This window comes from Pogona vitticeps, chromosome 7 (genome assembly GCF_051106095.1).
Source record: "Pogona vitticeps strain Pit_001003342236 chromosome 7, PviZW2.1, whole genome shotgun sequence".
Lineage (NCBI taxonomy): Eukaryota > Metazoa > Chordata > Lepidosauria > Squamata > Agamidae > Pogona > Pogona vitticeps.
Genome location: NC_135789.1, coordinates 4,571,881 through 4,596,241, shown reverse-complemented (window position 1 = coordinate 4,596,241; position 24,361 = coordinate 4,571,881). Strand labels below are relative to the sequence as shown.

Here is a 24,361-nt window from a genome sequence, read left to right as displayed (position 1 = left end):
AATTGTTCTTTGAACATCTTGCCGGACTTGGAAAACCCAATTAGGGTCACCCTAAAGAACAACAAATTCGTTTTGGCTGGATTGGTCTCATCCATCACATTGTTAAGTATCCAGGACTCAGAAATCCTTGCTGATCTGCTGTGGATCTCTCAGAGATTCAGCACACAGTCAAACTCTCATTCAATCCCTCGCTTCTAATAGTGACCATATTTTAAAGACCATCCCGCCTGCTTTGCCAAGTGTTTGAGGGTATTTTGGCCTTGAAGGTGCAACTAAGAGCCGTTAGCTTCACAAAAGCCCTGCTCTGCCTTTGTAGAGATGTTCCCTTGCAGTCCTAGTCAGCATAGTCCTGTTGATTCCATCTGTGCGTCAACCCCACCGATCCTGTGATTCTCCTGTCATGGAGAGCAAGGTCTCGGGATTTTGCCATTAAAACCAGGAACTCAATAGATAACACTGGTTAAAAATAGTACATTAAAAACTAGGGATAGCAGATCAGGTTCACGGGGGGGGGGGGGGGGAAATGCCGAAGAAAAACATCAGGTTGCATTCTGTGGTTATGTGTTTGTGCGGAATTTGTTGGTGGAAAGTTACAATTTCTCCAGGAAGATAATATGGGGGAGGGAGGGAGGGAGGGAGGGAGGGAGTGGGAAGGAATGAGAAAGTCATTTTTGATTTAAATCTCTTTGGCAAGAGAGAAGATTCTGCTTATCCACCAGGCTCCCCTTAATAGGAGTGTGAAGAGACTCCCAGTGACAGCTCATTACAATGTCATTACGCCCCTTGTGTGTATAAATCTCCCTCCCTCTCCTGCGTCTTCTCCTCTGGCCCCCCCTCTTCCTCCAAGTCGGCAAGAAAACTCTCCTGCAAAAAAAGAAGTCCTATTTATTTGCCGAGCGAGCGGCTCTGGGGGCCTTTGCACGCCTGCGAGCTGGAGGGAAAGACACCAAGGACAAGCAAAGCAGAAACAACACCCTCCTAATTTTCAGGCGCGTTTACCCAAGAGAAGGTTCTCCACACTGGGCAGAAAAGATCCATCCTCAAACCATCTCCTGCGAACCAAAGAAGGACCCCCTACTTCATCCTCCACCAACGTCCTGGTGAAACTTCGGCTGCTGGAAGACTTTTGGGGGCTTTATATATATGTATATATATAAATATAAACTGGAGTATTTTGTTCTATAGAAAGCAGTTGCTTTGAAGCTCTAGAGATCCCGACAAACATCTGCAGTGGAAAAGTTTTCCGGTCCCTACGGAGGTGTCTCTGAGGGATGGGGTGCCGCTCCGGGTTTTGTGCATGAACTTTTGTCCCTGGAAATTTGGGTTCAAGCTGGGATTTCTTCACCACCACCCCACACACTTTCATCCGTGCTTTCCAGCCGGCTGTCCCTTCCTCCATGTGAAGACCCCTTAGCCTCTGCCCCACTGGAAGGGGATGCTTGAGTATTTATATTTATTTTTTCCGCCCAGGAAGGCGTTCCAAGGTGACATGGTGGTCCCTGCGGCTGCTAGAATTGGTTGACCAGTTTGAGCTGGGGATTTCGTCTCCGTGACCTGCCGTCACCCAAATCTCTAAACTGGGTGGACCTTTTCTTTCCGGGTGGAGAAGACACTCAACTTTCTTGGCATGTTCGCTCGTCATTTCCAATGGGCATTCGGTCGACATGAACAGAAATGGTCTCTCTCTCTTTTTTTTAATGTTTTGAGAGGGGAAGAAAAATAAATCGCATCTCTCTCAAAGTATATATATATATATATTTCCCTTTGATTTCAATCTCCAGAGGGGTTTTCCCCACCCCCTTTCCTCTCGAAAGGAACATGTCTGGCAAAGCCAGGATGAAATTTTGGAGCTGGCTGATTTTGGCCACGTTGGTGGGTCAAGAGTTCTGTCCTTTCCGGAGCGTGGCGGCGAAGAAAGAGCGGAAGAAACCGAGAGACCCAAACCAGTACACGGAGCCCCTCAACACAACTTTGTCCAACAGCGAAGAACTCAATGGACACTCCAAGGTAGGTGCCCAACGTAGCTCAACTCGACACGGTGCCGATGGCATGTGGCTGATCACATTCTATATCTATTCTGCTGGTACCCCCATTTCATAGATGGTGAAAATTGAGGTTCAAGATTAAGAACTTGCTTGGCCGAAAAAACGACAACCTCAAATAGAGGCAGCCCCGAGATCTTCTGAATGGGTCTCTCCTTCAGTAAGAGATCTGCTCAGCCTATCCTGAGCTGGTCTCCGGTTTTGACCGTCTGAGTTTATGGAACTCATGGCCACAAGATGTAGCAAGAGAGACCTGGATGAGGTAGGTCTGAAAGGAAGGATTTAGCAGATAGGCAGTAGGAGCTGAGAGAGTGAGGAAATGGGACTTCCGGCTGTGTATCAGAAGCTGGGGGCAACTTCGACAGATGGCTGAATTGGCCCAATTAAGTGAAAGTTGCTTGTATTATTGTAATGCTATAATTATAATCCCGTCCTCTAGTTTTCGTCCCATAGAACAGATTTTTATGACAATTCCAGATGTGAAGGGGTTAAAGCAGGAAGAAGGGAATCCCTTTCTGGAAGTTGGACTACATGGCCCATTATTCTTGTCCATGGCTCATCCCAAATGTGGATGATGGGAGCTGGAATGCTGGACCAGGCTTCCCACCCATGGTTTGTAAGAATCTGGGGCTTTTTGGCGCAGTGTGTAGAGCCCCTTTCTGTCACATGCTGGCCACCAGACGTTATCTGACTATGACTCCCATCGGTACGCATGACCCATGGCCAAGGACGATGGGAGTTGTGGTTGGTGATGGGAAGGTCTTGTCTAAAGGGAAAGAGAGAGGGAGATGAAAGAAGCAGGCATGCCAAAAGTTTGGGAAGCTGCCGATGTGTATCTTGCAGAAAGAAAGAAAACGTATTCCAAAAAAGGCATGAGAAATGGCCTTAGACAGTGATTCTGAAACAAGAAGAAAATGAGATTTGTTACAATAATAAAATATCGTTATTCTCACTTGTTATATTTCTGAAAAGTAACTTTGCTACTGGTCTGTTATCACGAAAAAAATAACTCATTCCAGGTAGTTCCATGACTTGCAATTTATCAATTGCGAGCGGCAACACCTTATCAGACATCTTTACTGATGGACAGAGTTAGGAGACGGGGAGTTCTCCAGAGATTGGCAAACTACAAGTCCCATAAACCCCCAAATGGAATGATGGGAATTGTAATCCCATGATGTCTCAGAGGGCCACATGGTCTCTGCCTCGGCTTTCAGAAGTCCACTGTTAAAAAAAAACAAAAAACAGAAATATGGGGAAAGAGACCAAGTGTGGCAAGTAAGAATAAAAGAATTATGAACTATAAGCCCATCAAGGAGATTAAACTTGATTTACTCATCCAGGGAAGCCAGACTCTGTTTGATCGGGAGAAACTGGCAGGCACTCAAATACTTATATGTCTACAAAGATAAACAGGACAATGAATCATTCAGAGGCTTTGTCTTCTCCAAAGTGTGAATCAGGGACTTAGGGGTAGTGTGGTCCTTCGGAGGTGGTCGGACTACGTATCCCACAATCCCCTGATGTCGGCTTTGCAGACTTGGGCAAATGGAGTGCAGCCCAACAATACCTTAAGAGAGACCGATTTGAAGGTCTGCTGGTCCAAAGCCCTGGATCTTCGTTTAGAAAAAAGCCCCCATTTGCTTGTTTGTTTGTTTTTTTGGCCATGCTTGAATTGAACTTAAGCTGATAAGTAAATTGGTGGGTTTTGGGGTGTCCTAAGATGTCTATTGTAAGCACATGTCTCACTCATTCCTTTTCCTGTGAAACCACATTTTGCTCCCTGCCTTCTTTAGTCATAGGCAACCTGGCAACAGAAATCTCCAAAGGCCATAGGGTAGAGTGGGTAGCATCAGGAGACTCGCGTTCAAGCTCTTAGTTAATTATAAATGCTCAGTGAATGACTTGGTTTCATGGCTTGCTCTTTGATTCACCTACCTCAGAGGGTTGTTGTGAGATCTTTCTGTTCCCTTGAGCTAAGGGGAAGGGAGAATGATTACATGCATGACACACACAATCCAGCGGCAGACACAGCAGCCAGCAAATCTGGCCAGAATTTTTTTTTTTTTTTGGACTTTTAATTTCTTCTTCCATCTTTTTTTTTTTTTATTGAGCCTGATGAAGAGTTCTGTCGGACTTCAAAACTCACATATTTTAATAACATCTTTCTCTCTCTCTTTTTCTTTATTCATATCATAGCCCTGCAGTTTAGAATTACGGCCTTACGGGAAATATAGGAAAACATATTTAAAATTTAAATACTAAGATAAGTAGACTATATATATATATTTTTTACCAGAAGCAGGCTACTTCAATAGCGTTCTCTTGGCTATTTGTTTAGATCTCCTTTTTGTCCACGTGCTGGGGCATAAATTGCATGTGGAGAAGTTCTGCATGGATTGCATTTCTCCACAGTCACAGAAAAGTTGTCCTGTGTCCGTGGGCACCCGCCGTCTGCTTTCAGAAAGGATATTTCTGTGTTATGGACACAGCCTTATTTAAGACCCCCCTCCCCAGCCTTTACAGAAACCTGCCAAACCAACCGCATAGGGAGCCCACTAAACAGCTTCTCTCCAGAAATGGGGTAGATTCCCGAGAACCAAAATCTCAATTTCCCAGTGATTTCAGGGTGTAACCACCAAGGTGCAACATTTAATGCTCTTTACAGTTACCTTGTTCCTATTAGCATTTAAAACTATTTGGCTTAATCAGTGGATGTCTGCACCCTGGCTTAAGAGCAGGTAATTTCCCCACTGTTGTTAATTGCTTAATAAGGGCTAATTACCTTCCCGGGAAGAGACAGCTTTTCCAGGTAGACAATGGGGCTAAAAACAATGGCTTCTCCTTAGTTGTGCAATTAAGCATTGGTTTCAATTAGCCCAGATGGGTGTCATTTTTATTTTTGGATGGCTTTTGCGGTGGGTCTCCGTCTCACTCTGTAATTCAAGGGATGTCTGAATAATTCAAATTAATTGGAGGGGAAGTGAGCCTATGCGAAGGGCGGTGTTCTAGTTCAGTAGATGAGGAAAGGGATTTCTGCCTGTTCCCCGCTGATTCCGTAGGTGAAAATGGCCAGCCTTGTATCAAAAAGGGTCTGACTGACACATCCCGCAGGTCCCCCCCCTTCTGTGTTTTGGAACTAGGCCTCGGTTTTCCTGCTCTGTAAAAGGGGATTAAATGGGAAGACTTGTGTGGTTGGAGTAGAAAAATCAGTGTTTTTCCCTGATAGTCGTCATCGTAGACAATGGCTTTTTGTTACTATTTGCTGAGTTGGAGAGGAGAGAGCGACAAGAAGTTTGAAAGAGCTTTATTGGGGAGGTGGGTGGGTTTCCACAAAAGTCTTGGTTCCAGCAGTAGTTCAGATCAAGGTTTCTGGGAAGTCTACCAAAAAAGATGAGAGAACGTCCTTTGGTTTATCCTCCTCACGGCTTGGTCATCTCGAGGTCCGCTGCCTCTGATCCTATAGATCTGCCTTATCCCCAAATATGCTCAGAGGCAGAGTCTTGAAGAGGCATTTTCAGAGAGCTGAAAAGGCTACCATCCATGCCTCAGGAGGGATATCAGAGGTTTCTGAGGAACCTCAACCCCTCAAATAAACAAGGTGTCAATATTAATTGAGCACGAAGAAGATAGGATACATGACGATTCAAAGCCTTGACTTTTAATGTTCAAGGCTTCTTACCTGGAGAAACTTGTAGGTTTTTCCTCATCTGCACCTCAAGATTTGAAGACAACAGAGCGTTCTTGTAACAAAGAGGTTGGAATCAGATTTGTCGCCCATCTGTATGACATGCAGTGATCGTCTTAAGGTTGTTTTTCCACATAGATTTTGGGCAACTAAGTTTGTCATGTATTTATTTGTTGAATTTTACTCATAGGCCGCCTTTTTTTCCTGACAAGGGGCCTCGAGGCCGCTCACAATATTAAAAAGAACAGAACTTGAAAGATAACAAGTGAGACTTTTTTAAAAAAGCAATTAAACGATGTGCTGATTAAAATACAGTTGAATCGTTTTTAAAGCAAGCCTATTAAGCACTATCTTAATTTGAAGATGGTATTCGAGGTCTCTGTTGGGATTCTTGAAAGCCTGCCTGAAGAGATGGGTTTTCCGCTGTCCACAGAAAAATGGACAAGCGGGGCTCAGCTTGATCTCCTGAGGGAGGGCATTTCATAATACTACAAATCCCAGAATCCATGAGCCCAGCTGTTGAGAGGAGGATGGGAGATAGAATCCAGCGAAGGAACTTTTCCAAACTCTAGCTGATCCTACTCAGAATGCGGCAAAGTCTTTATATATCTGGACTACAACTCCACAAATCCCCTAAGCCGAGCGACTTGCGGCGGTGCCGCTTGGGGCGGTTTGGGTGTCGGAGTGGAAAAGCATTGCGTTTCCAAACTCTGGGCCTCTCGGGCTTGTCCCTAAGCTGGCGGCGAGCGCTTATCTTTGTCAGCCCCCCGCCACCGCCTGCCAAGATAAACAAGAATGGCTTACATGTTCAGGCTCTGGATTGCTCATGCACGCCATCGTAATTAAATAATCATCCCGCAAAAGACAAAGCATTCATTGGAACTGTCAATCACACCAGGGCTGGTGGAGGACTTTTTTTGGGGGGGGGTGTGGAAACCAGGGAGAGGCCTGGACCGGCTTCTCCACCCCTCTGCCCCAGCAAGATTTGAAAGGCAAGGGAACTCGGGGGGGGGGGGCGCACCGTGAGCACATCTGGCAGATGCCAGGATCGTGTGGTTTCCCCGAGCAAGCAGGGAGACGAGGAACCCGTCTCGGCGGGCATCTGGCTTCGCTTTCCGGAAGCCGGGCAATGTTGGGAGAGGCAGTGCGCCCGTGTTCATGTTCTTGCCTATGCCATTGCGGCCGCGCGGTGTGTGGAACCCCCTTGTCTACGTCAAAAGGTTGAGCCGCTTGAATTTTCAGGTTGGGCAGGCGTTTTGTGGTCTTGGAAAAGCCCTAAAGCCCATGGATTCCTGAGTTACTTTAAAAAATTCTTACTCGCTGCTTGCCTCTGCTTCCTCTGGGTATTGGTTCTCCGCACCCATCCTGCCGATTTATTTTGAATTCTGCACAAGCCAGGCGAACCCCAATTGCTGTCAAGTTGCCGCTTACTTATGGCAACCCCATGGATGAGTGCTCTCCAGCATGCCCTGTCCTCAAATGCCCTGCTCAACTCCTGCAGACTCAAACTTGTGGCTTCCTTTAGATAGTCAGTCCATCTTGTATTTTAATCTCCCTCTTTTCCTTCTGCCTTCCACTTTTCTTAGCTCCTTATCTTTTCCAGAGAATCCTGCCTTCTCATGATGTGTCCAAAGCAAGGCAGCCTCCGTTATAACATTTTGGCCTCCTGAGAGACTTCCAGGTTGGTTTGATTAGCATTTCCTATGACATTCCTTTCCCTCAAGGCACACCTTTACTTCCAAGCTCCATTCCCGAGCCACCAGATATACCAAGGACGCCCAAGCTAACCCTGTGACAACCCAAGCTAACTGGAGGCAGGGAAAGTGGGAAATGCTTACTTTGCCATCAACAGATGCCTTTTACTTCTTAAGCCACCTCTGCTTCTAACCATGTGCCGATTCTCTCTTGTTCGAGCCTACTTTTCTGCCATCCTTAGAAAGCCCGCATCCTTTCGAGGAAGAGCACATCTCTGAATTTGGGAAGGGGGGGTTGTTGGAGAGAAATGGCTCACAAATGCTTCCTCCTGGCATCCCTTGTTTCAGCAGCAGTAGCGATTTGGGATCACCACGAACATTTGACTTTTGATCGGGTTCCCAAGCCATCTGCTGCACTGCAGGGTGTGCTTTACAGATGTAACATTGACATTAATTAGGCAATTACCATGGAATGTGCTTTACGAACCTGATGCCTTGAGTTGCCCTTCTGCAAGCATTCGCCCCCCGGGGGTGAAAGAACGGAGGCGTGCAGGAAAGCTCAGTCACCCTGTTTCCAAGGAGAGGCTTGGGGAGGGCAGACGTCACCCCCAAAACCCATTCTATCTGGAATATGCTTTATTTAAAAGCTACGGTGCTCCTTCCAAGGTGAATCGGAGCCCCCCCCCAAAAAAAACTTTCAAGGATCTTCTCTTTCCCTTTGTGAAATTTGATGGGGATTTCTCTCTATTTCTTTACCTGCAGGGGAAAAAACGTCCATTTTGGTTTTCATGACGGTCCTGTCATTCTGGCTTTAAAAAATGTGGGCCATACCCTAAATGGATCCAGATCAAGCCCCCCTCTTCCACTATCTCTCTCCCCCCAGATTAATCTGGGCTAGCAACAATATCTACTCTTTTTTTTCCCCCTTTCAATTTTTGATACATACTTTCCAGCGTTTCATTAACAAGCCCAGATTCCAGGAGGTGATTCATAAAAGCACCGGAGTTGACAGCTCCTTCATGGGAAGGCTCACATCTCGAGGGCTTGTCTCATCGGACCGGGCCGATGACAGAAATTTGGCAAGGGCGGGTATGAATGGATGAGGGGCGAAAAAAAGATCATCCAGGCATTTCATTATTTCGACAAGCAATCGGCGCTGGTGATGATAGAGGGCCGGCTCAATGTGATCGTCATTTTCACTGGGAAAACTTGCACCGTTTTTGGGTACTATGACTCCCATAATCCCCATGCAGTCGGCATTAAAATTAAAATTTAGGAGCAGTCAGATAATTCCACCCTCCTTTACGAACACAGAAATGAACATAACTCTACGGTGGAAGGGTCGGACAATGGCTTTTATACGAATGGATCCTCCATTTACAAGAGAAGTCTACCTCTGAATAGTTGCGGCAGGCAACTAAGAGGAACTGCTTCTGGCTCGCAACCGTCATGCTCAAAACCTCAAAGCTCAAGGGTTTGAGAATGTTGCCTTGGGGGGGGACTACATATCCCAGATTCCCCTAAGCTGTATGTTCAATGGGTGAGGGATTCTGGGTGTGGTGAGGGTCTGGTTTTGAGTTCAAAGTCTGGAGGCATATTTCTTCCCTCTTCTGCTTGTTCTAATGAAGAAATCAGACATACATATTTCAGATTACGGCCAATACAGCACTGCCTGCCTTTTGGTATGATTTTAGATTACACACTCACTCAGAGGAGATTCAACTTTATCCCATGTGCGGGAATGTTACGTGAAAATTACCCTATAATTCTAAGATTCTTCCATCCTTCACGTAGCTGTGCCTGCTGGTGACTCCAGTTTCTAGGGTGTGCTGAATCCACTCCAGCTTTTAATTTGTGCTTGAGGAGAGCTATCCAAGGTGCTGAACCCAATTCCCACAATATAGGTTCAGGGCCTTGAGTAACTCTTGTCAAGTGCAGATGAAAACCCGGAGTGGATGCCCATGCCTCCTCAAAACCAGAGGCCAGGGACACCGAAGTCTCTATGTAGGGCCAAGTCTCCGAAAGTAAACCTTGCAAGAGGGTAACCCAGATCCTTCTTTGAGAAGTGTGTTTACAATTATAGCTTTAATGGTTTATAGCACAAGTGGGGCAAAAGGTAGATTAAGAACTTCTAGGTGTTTGATGATGTTTCATTGGGAGGTTTGGGACTCTCAGTCTTTCAGCACAGTCCACCACCACCACAACAGCAGCAAACAACCACTGCTGGATAGTTCAGAGGTTTATGTATCTGGCTGCAGAGCCAGAGGTTGGCAATGCCTCCTTGACAGATACTGGACTTGAACACCTCCATGGCCTTGCTCCCATGGATGGGTATATAGAGATACAACTTTCTTTGCCCGAGCTATGGGCAAAATGTATATTATTCTATGCCTCAGTCTTCTCCAGCTGTAAAATGGGCCTTTTACACATATAGGTGGTCAAAGACAATACAGTTTGATGTTTCTTGAAATTGCAGTTAAAAGGAACCAGATTAGCTCTGTGCACGTGACTGATAATAACAGCCTAAATGGTCTCTCTCTCTCTCTCTCTCTCTCTCATATGCATGCCATTGATAACCTTGGCCAGTGGTTCCCAGTCTTGAGTGCCCAGATGTTCCTGGACTAGAACTCCCAGAAATCCTACCCAGCAACAGCTAGTGGTGAAGGCTCCTGGGAGATGTAGCCTAAGAACATCTGGGGAACCACTGGCCTCTCCTTCTCCCCCAAAGTCCTGAAATCTAAACTTCTGGATAGCCATCAAAACTTTCTTTTTAGTTTAGTTTGGGTTTGTTTGTTTTTTTTCAAAGAAATTCCCAGCATCTGGCTAAGAGGGGTTGATTAGGGAGGGGAAAAAAATTAATTCATCGACCGGCATTCAGAATCTGCTGGAATTACTTTATTTGCTACAACCCCCCAGAAATACATACATTACCCCGCAAACACAGCTTTCGTTTGACACCTAGAATTCTGTTCCGATTCATAGGCAGATGAATGGGACGTTGAATGCTGGGGAGAGAGAGCCTATGAGTTGGCTGTGGATATGAGCCTTCAATCTTTATTTCTTTTCTCCCTAGATGCTAGAGACACCCGACCTGCCTGTCACTGACCCACGTCGGACGTGGATCTCATTTGTACAGCGTCCTGGCGATAGCACCGCAGCCAAAAAGAAATGCAGAGGGAAAGATAAGAAATTAGTAGGTTATTACTGGAAGCCTTAGCTAGCCATCATAATCCTAGAGGTGAAACTCAAGATTTTGTCCAAGCTAGGACAGGCCTGTTGAAATGAAGGGGACACACTGTATATAAATCTCATAGATTTCAACAGATCTATTCCAGCTGGCATTAAAATAGAATGTAACCTGTTATAATATGTTTTTCCTGGACTGGCAGCAAAATATTGTAGTGGCATGCTCTGGTTCAGAGTTCCAGTTGAACACTCTCTCCCCTTTTAGAGGGCACTCCGTTCCATCTGTGTACCTATGAATAAAATATTGGCCTCTTCTTTTCACCTTTGAAGAATGTGAGGTTCTGGTAAAAGTTCTGATATTTCATAAGAAGCTGCTCTCTGAATTTTTTCTGTAGTGCTATAGCACTACAGCGCTGTAGCACTATAGCAATACAGCACTGTAGCACTACAGAACGACAAACCAACATAGCTACATGTTTCTACAGATTTATCTACATAGAAAAGCCAAATTTTACTTATTTATTTCAATACTCCACACTAAGTTCCCCATGGGCAATCACACTATGGTGTGAGCAATGAACAGGAAACAAAATGAAGCTATGCAAACGAAGTAGATAGAGCTATGTAAAGGGGACCAGGCTGGATTCTGAACAGCTAGAAAGGGGATATGAGGAGAGGCAGATTTTGAATAATTTCTATTTATTTCTGTCTTTATGACCATGGTGTTGCACACAACATATAGATGTATAGCTGGGAGACACTGTTGAACAATCTAACAGATATGTAGATGGGAAAAGAAATAAGCAGAAATTAGAAGCATGTTGTGTATTCTATATAAAGCACAAGAATGGAAATTTGTAACTGGTCACACATGAGAAAAACCTGTTTCTAGGATCATTCTAGCTTGGATGACTCCAATTTCGGGAGTCTTGAATCCTTTCCAGGTTTTAATTCTTACTTTACAGTTCTTGTCAAGGGTGCTAAACAGTATCCCCAGCACCTTGGATAGTTCCTGTAATATGTCCAACACCTTCAGTAACTCCTGTAGCATGCCAACTAAAACCTGGTTTGGACTCAGAGCCCCTCTGAAGCTGGAGTCACCCGCTGCCACTGGCTGAGAATGAGACTAATTTGAGGCTGACGGATGGATGGACGGACGGACGGACGGATGGATGGATGGATGCATGGATGGACGGATGGACGGACGGATGGATGGATGGACAGGTAGCATCATAATATGCATCCTATTTGTCTACAGAATGTTTTTTAAAAATATTTTCTCTCTGTTCTGTCTTTGTAGCGTGGGCTAGTCGGTCCACCAGGACCACCGGGTCCTCCCGGACCTCCTGGCCTGCCCGGTGCTGAAGTCACCCAGGAGGTCTTACTGCAAGAGTTTAAGGAGATGTTAAAAGGTAAGCCATTTGCAGAATGGTCTCTCTCCTTCAAGGTCAGCCTCCCCCTTCCACCACTCTTCTTTTGCCTCTGCTGCCGAGCCATCGCCGGATGTACAAAATGGAGCCATAATCCGGCATTTGTGAATTATTTCTTGCCCAATTGGTTAAGCCGGGTCACTTGAGGTTGGCCTATGAAGAAGACGTAAGATGGGTTAGAATATGCGGGTGTCTAGCACGTGGTAGCTGTGCTGATTCTAGGGATGGGATTTTTTGACTTCTTGGACTAAAACTCCAGTGATTCCCCATGCTGAGAATTCTACCAGACTTCTTACAGACATCAGAACATCTCCCATTGGGGAGAATGGTCTCCGTTGAGAAGGTGTTGAGGCTTAGCTAGGCCTAGCTCCATTGAAGCTTCCTGTTCCTGCCCCAGTGCTAGCTGGGAGATTTTTTTTTAAACAGGAAGCTAAGTGGAGCTAGGCCTAGCTTAGCTGCACAGTCTTCCAGGGTTCCAGTGTCACTTTCAAGAAGAAATGTTTCATATTCTGTGATGCAAAAAGTGAAGACCTCTCTCTCTCTCTCTCTCTCTCTCCTTTTTCTTTCAGAAGCTACTGAACGGCGGGCATCTTCTGAGTTGCCCTCTCATCCCAGTGAGGTGCCCCCTCTGCTGTCTCTGGAGGAGCTTTCGCCCTATAAGAGAGTGGAGGAAGCCTTCCATTGCAAACTCAAGGGCCAGATCGTGGTGGACAAGAAAACTCTGATGGAACTCCAGAACTTCCAGATGGTGAGGAAAACAATAGAGGGGTGTAATTCCTAGCTTCTTTTCTCCACGTGTGCTAAATGAGAGGGACACGTGCCAAGAATTCTTATCACAGTAAGACGGCAACATTTGGACCGCAGGGTTATTCTCTGAAAAGAATATGCGCACCTTTCAATATTTGAACCAAACAACCCGTAACTGCTGCCATGTTGTTTCAGGGACTTGTGAGAGAAAGAAGCAGTGGATGGGTTGCTTTAATCTTTTTTGATCAACTGGGCTGTCCTTTTCTGCTTGCTGCCTCTGTGTGTTTAGCTTCATCAATGGCTTCCAGGATGCACTGCAGATGTTCTCAAACCCAGAGAGTGAGCAAGTTAGTAGCATGATTATCCCTTAGAGTCGTGGCTTCCAACCTTGGGTGTCCAGATGTTCTTGGACTACAGCTCCCCAAAAACCCTGGACAGTGCAGCTCGTGGTGAAAGCTTCTGGGAGTTCTAGTCCAAGGATAGCTGGGGACCCAAGGTCGTAGAGGACGGGAAAAGCTTTTTTTCACCAGCGCAATCCTGGTGCCACCCTAATTGCTGTGGAGGACAGAGACTCAAGACATCATAATAGTCATCAGTGCCCAAGCTGAAGCCATAATGGATGGAGTCAGTGCCTTTCTAATTGCTGTTGGCGGACACCCGGCGCCTCCTGTGCCAAGGAGCGCAAACGTGCCAGCTTTTGGGAAGCCAAGCAGATCCTGTTTGTAGCATTAATGTGGAGATGCAAGGGGGTGGTGGTGGTTCAGTGACAGGCATTGTTGACGCGATGACAGAGCCCTGTCTCGGAGCGATGAACGGAAAAAGAGGCCTTCTTGTGCCCGGGTTTCAACACCCCCTTGTCTTCGCTCACAACTCTTCATAGAGAGCGTAATGGGCCCTGATCTTCATTCATTGTCTGAGGCATGCACTCCGTCGTATTCATGTATGGCCTTCTTTAGCAGGAATCAAAAATGATTACAATCCCCAAGGGCCATCCGCCCACACTCTCAAATAGAGATGGATTTTTGCATTTTTCTGGACAACAAATATTATAATTCCCCATACTGGGTGTTCTGTCTACCTATCAGAACCTAAATGTGATACTCTTGGGAGAAAGGCCTGCATTAGGAGCTTTTGACCATCAGCTAGGCCTAGCTCGGCCCACACTTCCTGTTCCTGCCCCAGTGCTAGCTGGGAGCTTCCTCTTTTTTTTTCCTAAGCAGGAAGCTTTTGGGGAACTAGGCCTAGCTAGGCCTCAAAGTCCAGAAAATATGAATATCCCACCCAAAGTGTAGCTCAAATACTCAAGCCACATCTTCTTCTGTAACAAAGAAGACTGTTACTCTCTGGAGTGCTGATTTTTTTCAAATATTAACTAAAGCTCACTTCAGATCTCCATGTAGCCCTGGAGGGGTTGCCCATAAGGAAAGGCAGCATCGAAGAACAATAAATGAAATAATAAATAAAAAAGAGAAGCCACTTATGAACTTCTCCTGGGCCTTGTCAATTCTACTAGGATTACCGCAAGGGAGAAGCGACTTAAAAGCACCTCACAACACACAAAACATTTCCTGTCCTTATTTTTAACTTCCAAAGCGCCCTAATACTCCCAAGATCTAGTTGGTAAGGGCTTTTTCTTAATCGCAAGCCACACCTGACACCAATTTTCGGCTTCCTGGACTCCCACAATGACTCTTTTTACAGTGTGTACATGCGCACGCCTGTATGAGAGAGCCAGAGTTGTATCACCACAGCGAGAGAGAGACATGAAACAACAGAATCAAATTATCAAGCGGTAATTTACTGGTGCCGGTGAAATTGTCTTCCATTTCAAGTCGGCGGTTTTGGGGGAATTAAGTCGCCGCCTCCGTTTAAGTTTAATTGCTTTTAATGAAACATCAAGAAACCAAGCTGTCAGGGAGGACTGGCAGCTTCAGAGAACCCAGCAAGAACTGTATCTGGAAGGGGTTCTGAAGGCCTCTATAATAACCCACCGGGGGTGTTGAGAGACCAGCGTAGAAAGTTAGAGTTGTCATATCAATGATGTGACTGGCTGGTTGAAAGGAATTCAACCCCGGGTATGGTTTGGGGACAGTTTTTAGTCTTCCTGCCAGTGTTCTGTAGTGGTAGTATTCCCCCACAGACTAGCTATGCCAATTGTGGGATATTAATCATGGGTTGACAAGTCAATTCAGATTTACAGTGACCTTTTCTGGGATTTGGCAGGTAGAGCAGTGGTCTCCAACCTTGGGCCTCCAGATGTTCTTGGACTTCAACTCCCAGAAATCCTTGCCAGCAGAAGTGGCAGCGAAGGCTTCTGGGAGTTGTAGTCCAAGAAGATCTGAAGGCCAAAGGTTGGGGACCACTGAGGTAGAGAACACTCAGAAAATAGTTTTCCCTTTCCCTTCCTCCAGGGGGCGCCTTGGGACGGTGCCGCTGGCCCAAGGCTACCCAGGCTGGCTCTTCCCCCAGAAGGCACAGTGGAGAATCGAACTCCCAACTTCTGGTTCCACAGCCAGAAACCTTAACCACTTAGCTTATCCAGCCAGCTACTCATTGAGTGGCTCACCACTAATTTGGTGACCTCTGGACTAGCTCTTGGAAGGTGGCCATTTCTCAGTCTTTGACTACATTGCCTTTTGCTGCGCCTCCTGATTTGAATCATGTTGTACGATCTTAACTTCTCCTCTGGCAATCTGTGCATATTCCCTATCAATTTTTTAAAAACTGTGTGCATGGTCTCATACACTTCCTTCATTGGGTAAAGTTGGTTGTGTGCACTTTTCAACTGCACGTGGGAATCACATTTTTTTAAAAAAAAATCTTGTGGTTTTGGGTATGTATTGAACTGCTGAACAAAAAATCTGCAGATTCTTCCATAGAATGGCTTAGATTTCTAGCTGCAAAGCTAGAGGTTGGGAGTTTGAATCCCCACTTGTGCCTCCTTGACAGGACTGGGCTCAATGATCTATAGGGTCCCTTCTAGATCTGCAGTTCTACAATTATTTATTATCTCAGATTAGTTTGGAAATCTTTCCAGTCATGGCTGACAGGTTGAGCATCTCCTTGTATTTAAAAGAATGTCCTTCGTTCCACAGCCTTTGGCCAAAGGAGCTTTCCTCCGAGGATCTGGACTAAATCTAACAACTGGGCGGTTCACCGCTTCCATATCTGGCATTTACCAATTCTCAGCCAATGTCCATATTGGTGAGTAGTAGAATTCAACTTGAGTTATGTGGTTGGATGAGCCCACTTCAATGATCATAGCTTTTCTTCTAGGCAATCCTGGAAAATATCGCTTAGCGAGGGACTGAGATTTCTCTCCTATTCATTACAGACAGCACGCCATTAGAAGATGAAAAAGCTTAACTGTTGAAAGGCATTTGATTGCTACAGGAGGAGCATTTCACACTTCCTTTCATTTTTTTTTTTGCAAACTGGCTCAACTTTGTTTTGTAATTGGTCACTGTAAGCATAGCAGTACAGCTGGGATGTGACGAAGAATCGTATCTCTAGAACATTAAAGTGATTTCAGCTTTTAAGGACATGCTGTCTCTGATGTTCAGGTTGGATCATGGTTGTTGACAGTCTAGACCAAGAGTTAGGAACCCACAGGAGATCAGAGAGCATTTCAGTCAGTGAAGGGAGACATGTTGTAGAGCAATGGAGATGAAGTTTTCAGGACCTCGGACAGCTCCAGGTCATCTTGGAACCTTGGAACTCAGCTGAGGCCTTTAATCCACTCCCAGATCATCATCCACTGGGGGAAATACACAATGCTAGAAATAGGAGAACTGCTTCTCCAGAATGGTGGTCGTTTTAGTTTGTGTGTATGTAAATAAGCAAGAGAGACTTTCTGTATCACCTTCCCACCCCCAAGAACTGGAAGTGAATTTGACATGTTTGGCTTTCAAAGATAACACCTTTTTCAAAAGAGATCTGGTCCCTGGCAAGCCATAGAATTGTGTGTGCTTTACAGTCAAGATCTCCAAATCAGCACTTCTGTTTTGTGGCATGTTTTGAGTTTCAGTAAATTTTGTTTCTCTCTCTCTCTCTCTTTTTTAATGCTTTGCATTTTTCTGTTGTTCTTCTAAGACCACAGTGAGCTGAAAAGCAAACTGCAGCTCCGTGCGAGAGACAACGTGCGTGTTTTGATCTGCATTGAATCCCTCTGTCACCGATACACGTGAGTGGCCAGCTGAGCTAGCGCTGTAGTGTTCTAGCGCTCTAGGCAAATGGGACCGGCAACAAAATGTTTCAGAGTGATGGAGGGCTTCTTTTCTGGGGTTGCAGCGGTTCCATCCTGCTTTCTTCCACTCCCTTGCTTTCTCTGGCTTTCTCAGCACGAGCTGGACATGGCCTATCCAGATAAGGGAGTTATTCTCCCTACACCAGTGGGGGCTGCTGTTTTTCATTTCACCAGCGTGATGAATGCGCTTTGGGTTTCAAGGTCCGAACTTTAATAGGAACTCTCCAAGGTGCTGGAGGGTACCGTTAGATGATCCAGCACTCTGGATAGTTCCTGAGAACATAGTGCTAAAACCTCACAAAATCAGGGCCATGAGTCTTCACTGCTCTACTCTTTTTCAATGCAATCTATCTGTCTTGTGTACACAATATATATGTCCTTTTTCTCTTCCTCTCTTCCAGCTGTTCTACTCTATTTCCCCTTCTTCACATTCAGTATTTTTCTGCCTAAGCAATTTTCAGTGGGTAAAGACCACTCTCTGTCCCCATTGTGCTGTTTTGCTGTCTCTCCATCCTAGGAGTTTTTCCCCTTAAATATACACTAAGACCCCCCCCCGCCAATAGCCTAAGGATCAGTATCCACAGTTTCAGTTATCCACAGCTTATTGCAGCCTTATATACAACAAGCAAAGTGGAGGGATTTGTGGTCTTTGTCCTGCTCACCTGTGGTTTTGTCACCTCCTTGTGTGTCATATATAGGATTCACTACTATCCGCAGTTTCAGCCATTCACGGTAGATCGTGGAATGGATGCCCCATGGATACAGGTTCCTCCTGTGTTTTAGATTTCTGCATACATTGCCTTTCCCCAAATTTTGCTGACACGTCCCTTCACTGCAGGGGTAATGCCATTTTAATTAAATATAGCAAAGGTGATGGTATAGGACAGAGCAGATCCATTACTTACCTACTTACCTATATAGCATCCCATCTTTCTCTCCTATTAGGGACCCAAGGTGACACACAGAAATCTTTTTTGAGGACTACAAATCCCAGAACTCTTCATTCAGGGAGTCCTACCTGACAGGCTCCTACAGACACCAACATGTGGCTCAGGACAAGCCTAAGCTGGAAGGCTTTACAGCTGAATATAGGCCTAGCTCTGCCTAGTTTCCTGTTTAAACAATAAAAAGTCCCAGCAAGTACCAGGGCAGCTTCCTTTTTGAACAGGAAGTTAGGCCTAGCTAGGTCATAAAGTTTTCCAGGCCTTTTTTTTCCAAGGTGAGCCACATTTGAGTGTTTCTAGGAGATCTGTCAGGTGAGATTTTCAGAATGGCGAATTCTGGGATTTATAATTTTAAACAACAACAACAAATGCCGCAGACCTACCAGCCACCATCGATACCTCCTGCCACATCAGGTAAAAAAAAAAAAAGTATGGTTCATCCAGTAGAGGGCAACAGTGTTCACCCATCTGTTCCAGAAGGTCCTCTTCATCTCTTTACCATCTGTGTTTCCATCTTGGATCTTCTCCCGCCTTCGTTGTTCCTCATCCTTCACACCTGGCTCTGTGAGCAATAACTCTGCAGAAACAAAGGAAGCCAAAGAAAGGGGGAAAAAGAGGAAAAATTAACTTGGAGGGCTTTGCTTGGCTGTCCTTGAAATCCCAAGGAAGCCATCAACCAGAGTTGCGTGCAAGGTTTGGGAACGCAGCCGAGGCCCCTTGACCCCCTTCCGTGCGTCTGCAGTGGAACTGATCTTGCCATTTAAAAAAGGTTCAAATTTAAACAGTTTATTGGAGGAGGGAAAAACCCAAGATCACAGTATCTGGAGCCTGGGGGAAATGAATTACTGGTACTGTTCTCGACAGTTCGTTGGCCAGAACAACTCTTTAGGGTACTAATTGTGCTTATTTATAACAAGAGTGACGGTGATCCTCTCATGCCCTTGTTAACCAGATCCAAGTAGGATTCAAACCCAAGACGTCTTTATTAAGTACTTATTCCCACCCACCCACTGAGCCACACTGCTTACACCCATTATGGCCTCTCTCTCTCACACACACACTCTCTCTTTTAGGTCTTTGGAAGTCATTGCTGGCCTGGAAAGCAACAGTAAGATCTTCACCGTTTACGTCCATGGGTTTCTGCAGCTACAGGTAAGACCAGCTGAGCAGCTTATGTGAATGTCGTTTACGGCAGTGGTCCCCAGCCTTGGGCCTCCAGATGTTCTTGGACCTCAACTCCCAAAAATCCTGGCCAGCAGAGGTGGTGGTGAAGACTTCTGGGAGTTGTAGTCCAAGAACATCTGGAGGCCCAAAGTTGGGGACCACTGGTTTATGGGGTTCAATGATTCATGACAGAAGATTCTGGCCACAGGACCACTGATGACCAGTGGCTTTCAGCTGGTAGCTCTCAAAGCTTAGACAAAGTCCGTTCTCTGAGTCCTGCCATCTTTTATCCAGATGCCATGTGTTTTCTTCCAACTTATGGTGACTCCATCATCTCCCTTCAACTCTTGTAACCCCAAGCCAGTGGCTTCTTTTATGGAGGCAGTCCATCTCCCATTTGGCCTTCCTCTTCTCCTGCTGACTTCAGCTTTTCCCACCATTATTGTCTTTTTCCCGCCCATGGCTTTCATCTTCTCGTGATGGGCCCAAAGTTATGGGAGCCTCACCTGAGATATTTTTTGCTTCTTGAGAGAGTTACGGATTTATTTGACCTCGCTCTGACTTATTTTTCTTCCTTGCTATTCATGAATCTGCAAAGCTCACCCTGTCTAATGAGGTTGTTCCATCGGCAACTTCCAAGTGGGTGAAAGACGATGGTTCAGGAGAAGATTAGACAACCTTGAGCCCTTCATATATTTTGGATTACTGATCATTAGTCATCCTACCTGGGTTGGATCACCGTGACCCAAAACAACAAGCCAGCAAAGAAGGGCCTGCTTATGATTTAAATACCCAGCCTGTTACCTCAGCCCTAAAGAGGACCCAATCCATCGGTGTGGTTCTTCAGCTTCCAAATAAGGCTGTTGGGTCGGATCCTTGGTGCTATGAATAGGTGCAGAGACCTATAAGCTTATTTTTGTTCTGGGAATCCCATGCCACTTTGAATAGACTTGGTCCCGTGTAATGTAGGAAGCTCGTTACTTTGGGGGTCCTTCAAATGATGACGGCAATGTATTATTTTTTTTAAAAGTCACTTTCTATTGTCTCTTTAATTGGAAGGAGTCTGGCATTATAAACGCGACTTGTGTAACTGGATTAGATTCCTCCCTGGTTTTGTTTATTCCCTAGGATGTCTTGGAGGTACAGAAGGAGGCAGAGGAGCCTGTTTGGAGTGGTTTTGTAGGGGGCAACCACTATGTCCACTCTGGCTTTTAGTCTGAACTTTAAAAGAGCCATCAAAGGGCCTGGGATCTATCTGGCACTCCCAGCATCCCATAGCCAGCCAGCCATGGCTGGCTGTGGGATTCTGGGGAAAGGTAGAGGGAATATAGATTCTGTAAAGTTCAGACTAAAACCCAGAGTGGTGAAATGAGTGCCATTGGTATGAGAAGAGCCTTGAGTCCCCCCTGGTCTGGATTCATGGCCCATGGTGGGTTCCTTCTCAAAGGTAGAGATCTCATTGGATTCCAACTGGAGATGGGCATGAACCGGTTCATCCCAGTTCGTCCCGGTTTGTCAAAGCAGCATCACAGGTGTTGCTGCTCCCCTCCTCAGCTGATCAGACTCTCACCAGGCCCAGCTTGCTTGCTTTCCCCACCTCCTGCACTAATCTCCCAGTTTAGCAAGAGCCCAGACTTCTCTGTCCTGCCCTTTTCTCTGATTGGGAGATCAGACAAGAGGGCGAGTCAGAGAAACCTAAGCTATTGCCAAGCACTGGGAGATCAGTTGAAGATCATGGAGGCTGGACCTGGTGAATGACTGATCAAACCAGAGGAGGCGGGGAAGGGGAGTGGCAGCACCTTGACGAACTGGGACGAACCGGTTCGTGCCCATCTCTAGTTCCAACTCTAGAAGACAGCTTGCCCTGGGGTGATTAATCTGCTAATTAACAGATGCACCGCTGCATATCCCTAACAGTGGACTTCCGCTCTTTCTCTCCTCCCGAATCCCTCCGCAGGCTGGACAGTACACCTCCATCTTTGTCGACAACGGGGCCGGGGCGCCTGTCACCATACAGAATGGATCCGACTTCATGGGATTGCTCGTGGGGATCTAGCGCCCAAGGATCTCACAACGCCACATGGGGGGAAAGAAAGGAGTGTCCCAAAGACCGACTTCTACATCTGGACCCCGACACCCCTTAAACCTGGCCAAGTCTTCACCTCTTGGCTGATTTAGCCTTCCGCAGCTGAACGAAGACCCCTGTTTTCTTTGAAACAGGGCTGAACGACAAATTTAAGGCAGACAGTTGTGCGTTTTACGACCGCAGTTGTTTCGGGTGCAGCTTGAAGCTGAACGTACAGGAAATTGCTCCCACATAATTTTAGCCAAGGGTTTGGTCTGGGTTGAAGCAAATGGTCAGATCCTGCCCTGGGGTTAAAATAAAGTTAGTTTAGTAATCAAGGTGGCTCCGGAGCACAATTTAAATCAGGTGGGTGCTCAGATCACATCAGCCTATGAGTGTTTTTTTTGGGGCGGGGGGTTTATGAAGAAACCAAAAGCCCTGTAAACAAATATCCAAAGTGAGCTACATGAAATTTGGCAGGCTTGCTTCCCTCTTCAGAGACTCCTGTGCCACCAAATTTCACGCACTTCCATGCATAAACAAAAAAGTGACAGCCGTATTGTTTTTTTCCAGGGCACATCCGTACGCTGACTTGATATATTTATGAATTCTTTTGAATCTGGGAGTCAAACCAAAACCGACAGAGTTCAGATAGCTCTAAAATGAAATAAGGAGATATTCGGATGCCCCAGATTGGCCTCTGAATGGAACAGTAGCCCAAGTTCTAACATTCTTCCTGGAACAGGTCTTTTGTAAAGCTAAGGGGCCTTGATTACTTGGTCAAAACAAAGCCACTCCAAAGAGCTTGAAATTATAATTGGGAGCCCCTCATCACAGAGCATTAATGCTTTTAAAATTCACTCCTTTCTCACATGCATACGCTAGATACTGTGAGGTCAGCTCAAAGTGAAGAGGGAAGCTTTAGGGGGATGGTGTGGTAGATGATGGCATCATCCTTAATAATTGCAAATGCCAGTATCTCAACATTGGGAGTGCCAGCTCCCCCTCACCACTGAGTAAGAGAAAAGGGAATGATGATTAACAGACAAAATCCTTGATTTTGTTTTAAGTGGGTCAATCCTTCACCCCTCACTCTTTCCAACATTGTCACAACCCTGATGCATGTTGACATTTTAAACCCCCTGCCAAATTTTGCCAAGGGCTGCTTTTAAAGTTCTTCACAAAGGCTGCGTGTGTTGATAACAAAAATAGCTGAATAATAATTATAAGAGAGATAATGCTATATTATTTAAATTATCCCTGCTCGACGAGGCGCTCCGAGCTTCGCCCGGCGGAGGCCAAGAAATTCAAGACTGGAAGTGTTTTGTTGGGATGTGACGCTGTTGAGTTGCCTTCAATGGGAAACAGAGTTGTGTTGTGTTGCGTTGTACACACAGCCGGGGAACAAGTCCACATGGACACGCCTGAAAAGGATGGACTCACTGAACTGAACTGAAGGGACTTGGCTAGTCAAGTTTCCATTGCTTGGAGGTCTCGGTATCGGACCAATCGGTGCTGATCAGTTGGCACCGATTCAAATCTCGCTCGTCCGTTCTGGAGGAATAAGACTCACAATGCTGACTTTTGTGAGGCTTTGAGTATATGACTGCTATAAACAGGATGGCATGTTGCATGAACTGCAAGAATGCCCCCCTTGATTCACCGGGACCTAGATACATCCAGAGATCATTATCTTCTGTGTTCTTCTTAAAGGAGTAGTGGTAGGGAAAACCATTTCATTTTGCGGACTGTGGACAGAGAAGAGATCAACGGTGGTCAGGGCAAAGACCCTCAGAATTGCTGTCCAACAGAATGTGGAGCTGGTTTAGCTGTGATTATATGGTTTTTTTCCAGTTCGGGTTATTTGCACCCTTTATTTTTTTACTTCCTCTTCTGTCACCTACTGGCAGGTGAGATTTACCAGGAATCTCATTCTGATCACAAGTGATTTAGCGCCGCACTACTTCTCCTTTTCAGCACTCGCCAGTTTCCAACATGAGTCCATAGTTGTCTTTCAGAATTCCCCGCGGGAAATTCTAGCTGAAATTCTGAAAAGGCGGAGGGTGAGCATCGCAGGCAGTGCCGTAGCGCTAAACCTCTCAAGGAGGACAAAGGAGGACTAAAAAATAAACCAATGGTTTGGGCAGGAGGTAAAAAGAGCTGGGAAGTTGGAGATAAAAACCTGGTGAGACAGAAGGAATGTTTTCTTGGCGTTTGGAAAAACTCCAAATCTGATCAGGTTAAAACTCATCAAATGATAGTACAGACACCCATTGAGCAGATGTACCACCAGTAGTAAAGTTGTGGTTAAAGAGCATCATAGTAGATCTGGCTGTCTACCCTACCTGGAAATTAAGCAGAACATGCATGCATTAGCACAATTAGCTAAGGAACTAATTTCCGCTTAAGAACTGAATTCAGTTTCAGAGTAATCTGGATAATGAAAAAAGTAAAGAGTTGCTTTTAAAGAATTACAACTATAAAAGTAACTCAGTAGAGAAGCCTTGTTACTAACTATTTCGTAAAGTAACTCGCCGAGCTCTAACCGCAAGAAGCGCAGAGTGTAGCTGGACATTTAGCTAACAACTTTGAAAAGTAACTTGCCAAATGCTGATCTCAAGAAACACAGAACATAGCTGGGCATGTAACTAACTACTTAGAAAAATAATTTATCAAGCTCCTATCTCAAAAAGCACAGAAAATAGCTGGACGTGGGTTTGTCTATATATATATAGTATAAGAGGTGGTCAAGAAATGCAGGGGGGAAATATTGTAAAACAACCCTACTAGAAAGGCTATTCGTTTTTTTTTCTTTACCGTCTTATGTTTTAATAAGAGATATAAATAAATCTGTATGTTTAGCCCCATTGTGTACACAGCCACCCTCAGGGCAGGCAAAATACGGTTGTAAACACATCATCGCAGGGTGTCCTGGCTGCCAAGGAGCCTGGCATGGGATCAGCTCCCTGGCAAAGCAAATGTTGATGTCTTTATGGAGCAAGCTTGGCATCGGCGGGGATAAAAACATGTGTGGAATAACGCTGGGCGAAAAGACAGCTGTTCAATCGCTGTTCGGCGCTGCAGCTAAACTCTAGGTGGGGGACACGTAACACAGTTTCGGAGAAATTCTCGGGGTAACATGGGGTGTTCTGGGA

The 24,361-nt window shown here is 45.6% G+C and overlaps 1 protein-coding gene across 1 annotated transcript; it reads left to right on the top strand.

The window, feature by feature from the left end:
* Nucleotides 1-816: 816 nt before the first annotated feature.
* Nucleotides 817-24,067, top strand: C1QTNF12 (C1q and TNF related 12). The gene is made up of 8 exons (XM_020782005.3): nt 817-2,007; nt 10,498-10,617; nt 11,911-12,022; nt 12,610-12,788; nt 15,883-15,991; nt 16,880-16,970; nt 19,051-19,129; nt 21,099-24,067. The coding sequence occupies exons 1-8, from the start codon at nt 1,819-1,821 to the stop codon at nt 21,195-21,197; spliced, it is 978 nt and encodes a 325-aa protein (XP_020637664.3). The 5' UTR covers nt 817-1,818; the 3' UTR covers nt 21,198-24,067.
* The last annotated feature ends 294 nt before the right edge of the window (nt 24,068-24,361 follow it).

Excerpts from the sequence above, each read along its gene's own strand:
- C1QTNF12 (XM_020782005.3), top strand. The coding sequence starts at position 1,819 with ATGTCTGGCAAAGCCAGGATGAAATTTTGGAGCTGGCTGATTTTGGCC. Across the intron at positions 12,023-12,609 it reads GTTTAAGGAGATGTTAAAAG|AAGCTACTGAACGGCGGGCA; the intron begins GTAAGCCATTTG and ends TTTTTCTTTCAG. Across the intron at positions 12,789-15,882 it reads AACTCCAGAACTTCCAGATG|CCTTTGGCCAAAGGAGCTTT; the intron begins GTGAGGAAAACA and ends TTCGTTCCACAG.